The sequence below is a fragment of the Canis aureus genome, chromosome 11 (genome assembly GCF_053574225.1).
Source record: "Canis aureus isolate CA01 chromosome 11, VMU_Caureus_v.1.0, whole genome shotgun sequence".
In the NCBI taxonomy this organism is placed as follows: domain Eukaryota; kingdom Metazoa; phylum Chordata; class Mammalia; order Carnivora; family Canidae; genus Canis; species Canis aureus.
In genome coordinates this window covers 19,357,809-19,369,931 of record NC_135621.1, presented here as the reverse complement: position 1 = coordinate 19,369,931, position 12,123 = coordinate 19,357,809, and the positions used below count along the sequence as shown (strand labels likewise).

The 12,123-nt window shown below is 57.7% G+C and overlaps 1 protein-coding gene across 5 annotated transcripts in view; it reads left to right on the top strand.

Annotated features, from left to right (window-relative positions):
* SHANK3 (SH3 and multiple ankyrin repeat domains 3) overlaps positions 1-12,123 on the top strand; it is a 48,563-nt gene that overhangs the window by 21,192 nt on the left and 15,248 nt on the right. For all 5 annotated transcript variants that reach the window (XM_077913919.1, XM_077913922.1, XM_077913923.1 and 2 more), the window contains exons 14-20: positions 7-89; positions 573-697; positions 799-931; positions 1,886-1,966; positions 6,143-6,166; positions 9,688-9,818; positions 10,350-10,434. In XM_077913919.1, coding sequence (XP_077770045.1) covers positions 7-89; positions 573-697; positions 799-931; positions 1,886-1,966; positions 6,143-6,166; positions 9,688-9,818; positions 10,350-10,434 — 662 coding nt within the window. The remainder of the gene's footprint in view (positions 1-6; positions 90-572; positions 698-798; positions 932-1,885; positions 1,967-6,142; positions 6,167-9,687; positions 9,819-10,349; positions 10,435-12,123) is intronic.

Here is a 12,123-nt window from a genome sequence, read left to right as displayed (position 1 = left end):
CACCAGTGATTATGTCATTGATGACAAGGTGGCCGTCCTACAGAAACGGGACCATGAAGGCTTTGGTTTTGTGCTCCGGGGAGCCAAAGGTAATGAAGGATAGGCGGCAGCATGAGTGTGTAGGGCTGGAGTGTCAGGCCAGCGGGGCTGCACATTGCCCGGGTATTTCTGGTCTCTGCTCCTCCTCTCTGCTCTCCTTCCAGCCTCACCCCTGCCCCACTCCCTCCGTCCCCGCGGGTTTGGCCCCTGGCCCCTTGCCTTGCCACGATACGCTCCTTGGCTGGCCCCACCCCGCCTTGCCCCTCTGCTCTGACTGTATTCTTGGTCTGGAATGTCTCGGTACAAGGCCGTAGTCCCTTGGCCCTGGCGGTCTCCAAGACCTCTACTGGAGCATGTGTAGTGGAGGGGGAGGTCTTTGTCACGGGGCGGGGGGAGGATCTGTACCCTGGGCAGCCCTGCCCGCTCAGGGAACCTTTGTTGAGCGTGGCGAGCCACCTGTGGGAGGTTCCTATGTGGCAGCTGCTCCCAGCTGGGCCATGGTCCCTAACGCCCACCGCACCCCTGCCCTGCAGCAGAGACCCCCATCGAGGAATTCACGCCCACGCCCGCCTTCCCTGCGCTCCAGTATCTTGAGTCGGTGGATGTGGAGGGTGTGGCCTGGAGGGCCGGGCTGCGCACAGGAGACTTCCTCATTGAGGTGAGGCTCATCCTTACCTGTGCAGTCAGGTGGGGCGCTGACCTCCGAGCCCCGAGGTGGACACACCTGGCACATCCCCACCACGCGCCTGTCTGTCCCAGGTGAACGGGGTGAACGTGGTGAAGGTTGGCCACAAGCAGGTGGTGGCTCTGATCCGCCAGGGCGGGAACCGCCTCGTCATGAAGGTTGTGTCTGTGACAAGGAAACCCGAAGAGGATGGGGCTCGGCGCAGAGGTGAGGGGCCAGGCTTCAGACCTCTGTGCTCAGACTGTCCCCTCTGACACCTGACTTTAGACCTTTGACCCCAGGCCCACTTTCCTCTCCCCACCCCCTGACCCTAGACTGTTGACGTCAGACGCCTCAACCTAGGCAGTGTCTGCCTTCAGGGCCTGGTGCCTTCCTGACCCCCATGTCAGACCGCCAGAACGCCAGCCCCGGCCCCCAGCCTCTGACCCCTGACCCCACTTGCCCCTCCTCAGACCCCCACCCCCTCCTTCCCGGCGTCCCCCCAGCCCCTGGCGAGGAAGAGCCCTCCTTCCCGACACTGCCAGCAGCTGCCTGGAGGCCGGGGTTGCCATAGCAACTGTGAGGTTGACGCTGCCGCCGCTTATTGTCGGAGGGAAGGGGGAGGCGGCACCTGAGGGAAGAGGAAAAGCGTCTTCTCCCCGCGACGTCGCGGCACAGCCTGGGCCCGGGAGGCCCTGCCAGCCTGGGCTGCCCGGCCCCGGTCCCAGCTCGGCTGCCCACAGCCCAGTCCCCAAGGGGCAGTGGCCTCCAGGGCCTGGGGGGAGCCCCGGAGCAGCAGAGGCCCCGCCTGCCGGGAGACCCCTCCCAGCCCCCACCTCATGGCTCTGGTGCCCCCTGGCTCAGCCCTCGGAGCCTGCTGGGTGGGCACTCAGGCGTGAGCTGGCCGGCACTGTGACCCCCACTTGGGCCCTTGACCACCTGCCTCCTGAGGCCCCAGCCAGCCACCCTGGCCCCGCCGGGCCCTTGGCACCCCCTGAGCTCCCAGCGCCATGAAGAAGTTTGCATCTAGCCGCAGCCTGAACAAGATCCTGGCGCAGTGCGACTCATCCTCACGGGAGTACGAGGAGATCCAGGCGGTGGAGCGCAAGTGGCACCTGCACCTAGCCACGCCGCGCTGCCTGCTGCTGGACAGGAGGTCCAAGGCCTCCCTCTTCTTTGCAGCCCCACCGCCCCCCAAGAGGGCCCCCAGCACCACGTTGACTCTGCGTTCCAAGTCCATGACGGCAGAACTTGAGGAACTTGGTGAGCAGCAGTGGTGGACAGTGGGCAGACAGCCCAGGGGGGGAGGCCAGGCAGTGTCAGCTGGGGCCATAGCTAGGCAGAGACAGAAGGGAGGAAGGACAGACATATGGACGGGTCAAAGGTAAATGGGTGGGTGCTGGAGTGGTGAGGAGGGGAACGGCTCGCAGATGGCATGAGGGCTGGAGATGGGCAGGAAGCAGGACCTGGCCCACCAGTATGTTTGTGTGCATGTGCACCTGCTGCCTCTGGCTCTGCACACCTTCAGTTTGACTTTACTCCTTCACTGCATCAGAGTGAGGAAGGAGCAGGGCTCCTGGGCCCTGTCCCAGCTCTGCGGGCACTAGCTGTGTGATCTTTGTGCTTATTTTTGCCTCCTTAGCCCCTGTTCACTCGTCAGCTAAGGAGGGGTTACAGTGAGCTGCTGACCTTACAGGGCTGTGTGACCATCACTAGTGTGATGATAGGACAGGCCCCCATGAGCTACAAGAGACAAATAAGAGTGTGTCAGGGCTTTGATGGGGCATGTTGTGGGCATGATTCTGGGATGACCCCCAATAGCCTCACTGTGGGCATGTCTTGATATATGTGACCGTTAGTAGCTTCATCATAGGCATGTCCAGATAAATATGACTGTGTCCTGACATATGTGGCAGTTAACGATGGGCATGTCTCAATATACATGACTGTTGGCATGCTCTATCTTCCTGTAATTCAAACCCAGTTCTAGTCCCAGACTTTACTGTGGCTCTAGCCTTAGAAGCAATGCTGCCTCTGGTCCTGGGCTGAGTTCTGACATAGTCCTGGCCACAGGAACGGCCCCGATCCTGGTTCTAGACTGACCCTCAACCCTGGGTTCAGGCTTTGTTCTTCCCCAGCCATGGAAAGAACACTTACCTGTCCCCCAGAATTACTGCTGACCTTATTAATAGAGTGATCCTTGACCCTGTCCTGGCCACAGGTTGAGCCACCTCCTCTCTCCCCTCCACCCCATTCCAAGCAGGTACTCTTGACTGCAGTGTAGGAGGAGGAGGGCAGCCACCAAGATAGACCGGGCTGACAGGGTCATACTTTTCTTCCCCATAAATATTCTGAATAGAGTAAAACTCAAAAATAGATAGCTAACTCAAAACAAAGGAAGAGGAATTTCCCAGGTCTCAAGAATGAAGAGAGAAATTAGTTAAGAAAGTGAGAGGAAGTTAGTGTCCAAAAAGGCTTGGGACAGTGTATACCCTAAGGGCAGTGGTCGGGGCTCTGAAGCTTCTGCAAAGCCAAGACATGTAGCCATGAACCCATGAGAAGTGGGAAAACTGGAACCGAGCCCAGGGACTGGCATTAGCATGAAAAGAAATGGAAATCATAGAAGAAAAAGAAAGACACAAAATAAAGTGTTTAAATACAATGTTTGGGATGCCTGGGTGGCTCAGTGGTTGAGCGTCTGCCTTCAGCTCAGGGTGTGATCCTGGAGTTCTGGGATCAAGTTCTACATCAGGCTCCTTGCATGGAACCTGCTTCTCCTCCATCTGCCTATGGCTCTGCCTCTGTCTCTGTGTTTCTCATGAATAAATAAATAAAATCTTAAAAAAATGCAATGTTTAAGGAAACTAACAACTCATAAAGGACAGGACAGTACAAAAAAAAAAAAAAAGGAATAAGCAGAGTTTAAAAGGACTGTTACTGAAACAAAAAGTATAGTCCCTGAGATGAAAAAAAAAATCCATGACTGAGATAAACAGTATACTAGATTCAATTGAAGAAAGAAACCGTGAATTAGAAGATCATTCTGAGGAAATTACCCAAAATGCAGCACAGAATGTAGGGAGATGCAAACTATCAAAAGCAGAGAAGAGATAATGGAGGACAAGTGAGAATATCCGGGTCTAACGAGAATTCCAGAGGGAAAGAATGAACTGATTGGGGAAGAGGCAATATTTGTAGAGTAAATGGCTAAGAATTTTCTGAAATTGAACAAGGACATGAAATTCTATTTTGAAGAGGCTCCAAGCAAGGCAATAAAAACAAATCTACATCTAGATCTGTCATAGTAAAACCTCACGACCCCACAGACAAAAGAAAATTTTTACCTACCAAAGCAGCTGGATAACTCAGAAAGGATCAATGGCTAGAATGGCAGCAGACTTCTCATCAGCAATAGTAGATTCTAGAAGACGATGGAAAAATAACCTAAAAGCCTTGAATCAAAAATGCCTTTCCACTTAGAATTCTATACCCAGCTAAACGTGCTCATTGAAGAGTGAGGCAGAGAGGCCAGTAGACCTCTGGCCTCAGGGTCACAAGGGTCCAAGACTAGCCATGGGGAACTGATCCATCACACTGATGGAGGCTCCAAACTGATCAGTAAACCAGTATCAGTGGGTGGCTGGGTCTGGCTAGACACCAGACCAAGGCTGTAGTGGGTGGGTCCTGGGAGTCTCCTTCCAGAGGCTGTCATGTCATGTCACGTAGCCATGTTCAGCTACATGTTCAGAAGGGACCCTCCAAGTTCTGCTTGAAGAGGTGCATGGGCATCTAGGGACCAGGGGACTGAGCCCCGTGGAAACAGAAGAGTGGCCTTCCACTCTGTGGGGTGCTTCTGTGTGAAGAAACCAGTGAGTAGAAGAAGAGCCTCCTTCCTCTCTGCACTGCTCTGGGGCACTCCTGCTGCTGGGTGGCAGGATTAGTCTACACACCCTTGTCTTCCAGAGGGGCTTGCTCTTGCTGCCTCAGGTCAGCATTGTTTCCACCAGGTTTTACCCAAGCAGAGTCTGGGGGAGGACAAAGGGACAGCTTAGCACAGAGCCACCACCCATACTGCTGAGTGAGGGGTCATAGCTTTTATTGAAGCTGGACCCAGACTCTCTATGTAGCTCCCTTCAGAGAAGGAGACGCCACTGCTGCCCCTGGAGGAGAGCTGTTCTGGGAAGCCAGACCACTGGCTGACTTTCTCTAGGTTTGAGGAAGCCAGGCCAGCATCAGGGTTTCCCCAAGTACCCGAGGGATCACCCCATGATCCAGCACTTGTGCTTTTATAAGACGGAAATAAGACCTGTTGGTTCATTACCAGCATAAACATGCCAGCTCTCTGTTGCACTGTTGAGAAGTGATAGAAGCTGTTAGGGTGCTGTGGTCTATTGAGAGATGACTTGAACATCTGGAAAGAAAGGAAGTGTGAGGCCACAGAAAAAGCAGGTGGCAAAGGTGGGAGCTCATGCCCAAGTGGCTTCTTGCTGCTCGGTGGGTGTTGGGGAGAAGTCAGGTCCTGCGGGAGGGAGAAGAGGTAAAGAGCATCCTGGTGGGGGATGGTGTGGGCAGAGGCGATGCCCAGAAAATGAGGGCCTGGGGTGGCTGGCAGAAATGGGAACGAGAGGAACAGGTTGGGGTAGGAGCTCTCCTTGTAAGTGGGGTGGCAGGAGGAGGAGGAAAGGTGGGACACTCTCCGTGCCCTTCGGCATGGGGGGGACTCCTGTGGTCACCACATATTCACCTGCTTGAACCAGTAATATGCTGGGGCTGCAGAGACGGTGGAGACTCGGGGCAGGGAGGGCCTCGGAGGGTCTGAGCCCCTCCTGTCCATCTGCTTTCTGGAGAAGTCTGGAACTTTTGGGTCACTTTTTCTCTTGCGATGAGAATGCTGGGGCAGGTGCCATGCCCGCGTGTGGTTCTTGATTGGCTGTGGTCTGGCAAACACATGGGCCTGCCCCTTGCTGGAAACGCACTGCACAGAACACTCAGGGGTGATCACTGAAACTGTCAGTGGCCTCTGAACTTGGGTGTTTGGGGGGGGGAGGGGTTGCCTTTTTTCTGAACAGTTGATGGAACCAAGTGTATGTGGCCATCTGCACATGTGCGTGCATGTTTGTGTGTGCATGAGCGCATCCATGCATGCGTGTGAGTGGAAGTGCATGAATGTGTGTGCACGTGCTTGTACGTGCACGTGCACAAGCATATGTGCCTGCTCGTGGTGGTTTCTGCCTTGAGTTTCAAGCCACATACGAACTCGGCATTTGGGCACAGCTGCCCCTTAGGGTCTGATGGGGGGTGTAGGCAGGGAACCTGGGAGGTCCTGGCTGTTGGGAGGGCTGGGAAGTGGGAAATATGGGAAGTGGGAGAGGGAAGGGGCCCGGATGCTGAGGGACGAAGCCTGCCTCTTACCCCTTTGCTTTGTTTCTTGATTGCAAGCCTCCATTCGGAGAAGGAAAGGGGGTGAGTCATCTGCTGGGTCCCCAACTTTACCTGATCCCTGTACAGGGAAGTTTCTGTTCAAGTCAGGGGGCCTAGAAGCTGGGGCTGTGCCTCCCTGTTGGCCTTGTCCCTGGGGATCTGGTGTGGGTACAGCGGAGGGAGCTGGGGAGGGATGGAGGGGGAGTTCCCAGGGGTGTGGCTCTGTGGGGATGTGAGGGCCCCAGAGGCAGCCTGGGGAGGCAGAGCAGTGCCACTTCCTGGAGCTGGGTGGGGCAAGGGTTCAGCGGGCCCAGCTGGGGGTCTGCTCAGCTCGGGCCTATGCTTTCTTGCTGTTTTCTGGGGGCTCCTTGTGCCTGATGCGTGAATCCCATTTCTGTGCCGACTCTTTGTGGGGTCAAGCCCAGGGCTGCTGACAGTGCCTTCTGAGCAGGGGTCTGGGCCCCGTAGCATGGGAAGGGGAGCTTGGAGCCCCTCTGCCCAACATAGCCTGGGCTGCTGACCTCACCGCCCCCTGCCCCTCCAGCAGTTCCCCTGTGTCCTTCCAGGCTCCTTCCTATATGTGTCCAGCCTCCATGTGGGGGCAGAGTCTGAGGTCCTGCATCTGGTGAGGTCTCAGGATCTGGCCTTTGCCAGCCTCCTCCATGTCTCTAGTGGACAGGGGACTCTTCTTGGGCTGAATAGGAGTCAGAGCCGGATGGAAGCCTGAGGTGGCTTTGCGGTCTCAGGCACCTGTCTGTGTGCCTGGTGTCTGCTCCTCACTTCGCCGTGCCAGGGAAACACTGGTGCCCCGTGTCTGGGCCCTGACTCTCCAGCATGGCCTGCAACCTGACCCTCAGAGCTCTCCTGTTGCCCCTCCCCCAGTGCCAGGTGAAGTGCTCTCCAGATATTAAAGCTAGGTCCCCTCTAGGGACGCTTTCCTTCGCCCTGTGAGACAGACACACAAGCTATTTCTGGAACAGTTTGGTTGTGTCCTTAGCTCATTAGCGGGGCTCCCAGGGTGCTATGCTGTGGCCTGTGCACTTCTTTAAGTTGTAAGGGAAGTGTAAGGGAAGTGACGTGATAGTGCATTGCTCCTGTGGCCCCTCATTCCTGCTCGGGCTCCGGTGGCTTCAGCATCTGTGTCCCCACCTCATGCGGGATCCTTACACCCGGTGTATGTGAGGCTGACAGGAGTGTCCCTTCCCAGTGCCCCAGACCTGCTTCCTAATGGATCTTATTTTCTTTTTTAAGTGTCTAAGATAATTTATTTAAGAATTTATTTTCTAGGGGCACCTGGGTGGCTCAGTGGTTGAGCATGACTCCGAGGTCCCGGGACCGGGTCCTGCACTGGGCTCCCTACATGGGGCCTGCTTCTCCCTCTACCTGTGTCTCTGCCTCTCTCTCTGCATCTGTCATGAATTGAAAAAAAAAAAAAAAAAAAAAAGAGGTATTTTCTAATAATGGTGGGGATTGTTGTCAAGCTCACCAGGTCGAAGTTTGCAGAATTCTTGCTTCTTTTCCTTTTGGAAAGCATTCTTGCCGGGGCTCAGCACTGTTCTCCACGTCCAGTGGTACTTGCTCTGCTGACTTCATGTGTACACTGCTTGGTTTCACCTGGGCCTAGAGATGCGGCTTCTACACCCCACGTGCCCCACGGAAATGTTTCCTCTCCACTCATGTCTTTATGTCTGCAGTTCCTGGATAACACGGTTGTGAAGTCTGATTTCTTACTGGATCTGTGGTCTGGAGCACTTTCTCTCTCAGAGCTTCATTTCTTGGGTAAAACAAGGGCAGTATCAGCATCTTCTTTGTATGGTTTTAAGGGATGAAGGGTCATGGGAAGCTCTTCTAACTGGAAGTCACCAGGGACTGAATGAAGGGTAGTGATGGTGATTTCATCTTCCAAAGGGAAGTTGCCTGCTTATCACCCAGACAAGAGGACGGCCCTCTCACGAGCCCTCCCTGCGGCGCTGGGAGCCATGCATGGGGCCTGCGAGCTGGTCTGCAGGTGGATTTGTTGAACTCCCGTGCTCTTTGGGGCCCAGACTGGGCGCTCAGGACATGCAGGGGAGAGGATGGGCTCTCCTGGGAGCCCGCCAGCTCTGCAGGAGCTGAGGTGTAGTGTGTCTTCGGTGCTGACGCCGAGCCAGGCGGAACTGGAGCGCTTTTTGCGTGTGGGTCCATTCTTACAGCCGTCGCTGAAGCAGCTGCTGTTTTCACGACTGCTTCGTCAGATAAGGAAACTGAGTCACAGGGAAGTTAAGTCAGGACAGACTCCGTATGCCAAACAGGTCCGGCCTGGGCTGGGTGCTGGCAGCTGGAGGGACTGACTTCTTTCCCCTGGCAGTTGCTGGGTGGGCTGCAGAGGGAGAGCCAGGGGGAGCCGGGGAGGTGTTGGCGAGGTGACGGGGCCCTGGTGACAGGCCAGGCTGGCCCCGACACAGGCCTCTGGGGTTGGCAGAGGCTCAGGGATGAGTGGGGTGCCGTGGGGCCGCCGAGGCTCGGGAGCTGGCCCCACCGCCGCTGGGCTGCACGAGCTGCACCCGACGCACGACCCTCGTGCCCGCAGAGCTGCTGGTTCTCACACACGTGCTTAACAAAATTTTCAAGTCACATGGATAATCAAAAGCCCCACTTTAAAAAACATTCAACAGCTTTAATAAAAAACAAGCAAACAGAGCTTTTCTTTATGATGGATTTGGGAAGAAGGCTGCGTGAGGCCTTCTGGTGCCTTTGCCGGGCTCTGGCCTCATTTGCCTCGCAGGGCTGCTGGGAGTCCCTCCAGCCCCCCACCCGCCACCCCCCACCTCTCCCCCGCCAGCATCGTCCTCTTCTCCCACTTCCCACCCATCGCGGGGCTGCTTCTCTGTGGATGAAGTTTTTTGGGCCTCCTGGCCTCAATGGGAGTCGTCTTTTTAGGTCCCTCACCCGGGACTGTGACTTCTGTCTTCAGTAGTATCCCGTCCATCCGTTCCGGGCTTGTTCTGTCTTCGGTGGGCACCTGCTGTACACTGGGCCTTGTCCGGGGCTTGTCCTGGGCTTGTCCTGGCCCTTGTCCTGGGCCTTCTCCTGGGCTTGTCCAGGGCCTGTCCTGGCCCTTGTCCCGGGCCTTGTCCTGGCCCTTGTCCCGGGCCTTGTCCTGGGCCTTGTCCTCGGCCTTGTCCTCCAGGAACGGCTTAGCTTGTGGTGCAGCAGAGCCACAGACACACGAGAGACGCCAGGTGCTGAGGACGGGATGGGGAGAAGGGAAACAAGTTCAGAAAGCCTTTGGGCTCCAAGCATGCTGTTCCCCTCCCCCACCCCCAGGTCCTCTCCCTCGTGGCCAGTCAGGCGTGTCCTGGAGTGCAGTGGTGACCTGGACGCCCCTGAGCCCACGGCGGCCCGGCTGGGGTGGGACTCAGAGGGGATGCGTGATGCTTGGCTCCCAGGCTCCCCAGGCTCGGGTCCGGAGGAGGGGGCGCAGGGTGCCGGGCCCCGGGGGGAGGACGCAGCAGTGGGGCTGCACGGGCATGGGGCAGGTTCGGCATCCACGTGGCTGAGTGATGCCTCCCTCGGCTGTGCAGAGAAGCTGGATGAGATCCTGGCCGCCGCCACGGAGCCGACCCTGAGGCCGGACATCGCGGACGCCGACTCAAGAGCCGCCACTGTCAAACAGCGGCCCACCAGTCGGAGGATCACCCCTGCCGAGATCAGCGTAAGTCGCCCCAGCAGCTTTGGGGCCCGGGGAGGCAGGGGGTGGGGGGAGCTTGGGGGTCCGAGCTCCATGGCCCCTGCAGGCTGGCTGTGCATTTTTCTGGGGTGGGAGTCCATCACTTGGCCCCTGCTCTCCAGGGCTGGGGGTGAAGGGCCATGTGGCTTCCCTTGCACGCAGGGCATCAAGCCCGCACAATGGCCCCAGTTTAACATCTCGCTGAGCTCTCACTCCTCACACTGTGGGTTTCAGGAGCCCTGCACAGCCACACCCTGCACCACCTAGACGCCCCCCAGCCCTGTGGGGGCACCTCTTGTGGCCACTCCCCCAGCGGCATCCACAGCCACCCTACCCAGCGCTCCCCGCTCCCCGCGGGCAGGGCCTGCTCGCAGTCCTGGCTCAGGGCTCCGTCAGTGCCAGTGCCCCTGGGGTGGTGTATGTTTGGTCCCAGGCTCAGGAGCATGGCTGGGGCTGGGTGGAGACCTGGGGGCCCCGGTGCCCCAGAACCTCCGTATAACCCACCAACTCCCACAGTCTCTGTTTGAGCGCCAGGGCCTCCCAGGCCCAGAGAAGCTGCCCGGCTCCCTTCGGAAGGGGATTCCACGGACCAAGTCTGTAGGTACGGTGGGAATGGGGCCGGGGTGGATGTGGGGCTCGACGACCCTGTCTCCCAACCCTCTACTGGGGTTTCCAGTTTTTCCCCGAGAACTGCTCTCCCAGGTCACAGCCCAGGAATCTCCTTCTTTGTGAACGTATGTGGGTCAGTCCTTCCCCCAGTCCAGAGACACTGTGCGGAAGAGACCTTGATGCTTCCTTTCTCCATCCACTGTCCCCCTGTCCAGCAAGAGACCCCTGCCCCCCATCCACCTCTCCCCGTCCAGCATGTGCCCCCTGCTCCCCATCCACCTCTCCCCGTCTGGCGTGAGCCCCCTGCCCCCCCGTCCACCTCTCCCCATCCAGCGTGTGCCCCCTGCTCCCCATCCACCTCTCCCTGTCCGGCGTGAGCCCCCTGCTCCCCCGTCCACCTCTCCCTGTCCAGCGTGTGCCCCCTGCTCCCCACCCACCTCTCCCCATCTGGTGTGAGCCCCCTGCCCCCCCATCCACCTCTCCCCGTCCAGCATGTGCCCCCTGCTCCCCATCCACCTCTCCCCATCCGGCGTGAGCCTCCTGCCCCTCCGTCCACCTCTCCACGTCCAGCGTGTGCCCCCTGCTCCCCATCCACCTCTCCCCATCTGGCATGAGCCCCCTGCCCTCCCGTCCACCTCTCCCCGTCTGGCGTGAGCCCTGTGCTCCCCCCATCCACCTCTCCCCATCTGGTGTGAGCCCCCTGCCCCCCCCCCGTCTACTGTTCCCAGTCCAGCATGTGCCCCCCACCCTGCCCCATCCACTGTTCCCCCCACTTCACCTCCTGTCCACCTCTACAGGTGCCTCCTGCGCCCCCATCCACCTCTCCCCGTCTAGCATGTGCCCCCTGCCCCCCATTCACCTCTCCCCATCCAGCTGAGCTCCTTCCCGCTCCCCATCCAGTGTGCCACCTTCTTGTACCTTCCGTGGACACCAGCATCCCTCTCCCTGTGTCCTCTACTCCTACCCTGGGTGCCTCCTAGACTTCCCCTTCCCTTGAACCTGCCTGGCCACCGCCCCCCCCCCCCCCCCCCCGCCCCCAGTACTTTTCCATATCTCTCTTCTTCCCAGAAGGCGCCTATATCTGCTACCTCCTGTCCCTCCCCTGCTCCTCAGCCCGGGGCAGGCTAGCTCTATCCATACCTAAAACTGACCTGCTCTAACCCGGGGGTTCTCAGGGCACTCCTTCCGGTGGACACATGAACTCTCTTACCTCAACTAGCATTTGATATGTTTGTCTCTTCCTCCATGACAGTCACCTTCCCAAGGTTTTAGGACATTTCTTGGTCCTTCCTTCAGTTCTTAGGCTTTACCTATTCAGTCTTTAATGCCCCTCCCCCCCCCAACCAAATGTAGGTCCTTCTCAAGGCTGTGTCCTTAGCCTCTTTGCCTTCTGCACCTGTTTCCTTGGGACCTCATGCCCCACAGCTACTGTCACACCCCACACTTAGCCATCTCTCTTGATCCCAGATGGGGTCATCTCGCTAGCCCCACCCAGTGCTTGTCACTCTAGGCATCTAATCCCCCTCCCCTGCCCACCTGTCCATCCATTCACTGACCAGTCCACTTGTCCATCTATCTACCCTTGTCCACCCCGCCACATCCATCATCTGTTCACCATCGTAGTAAACACCTATTTAACACTTACTGTCACACTGTGTTTTATGGACACTGGTTCATTTAA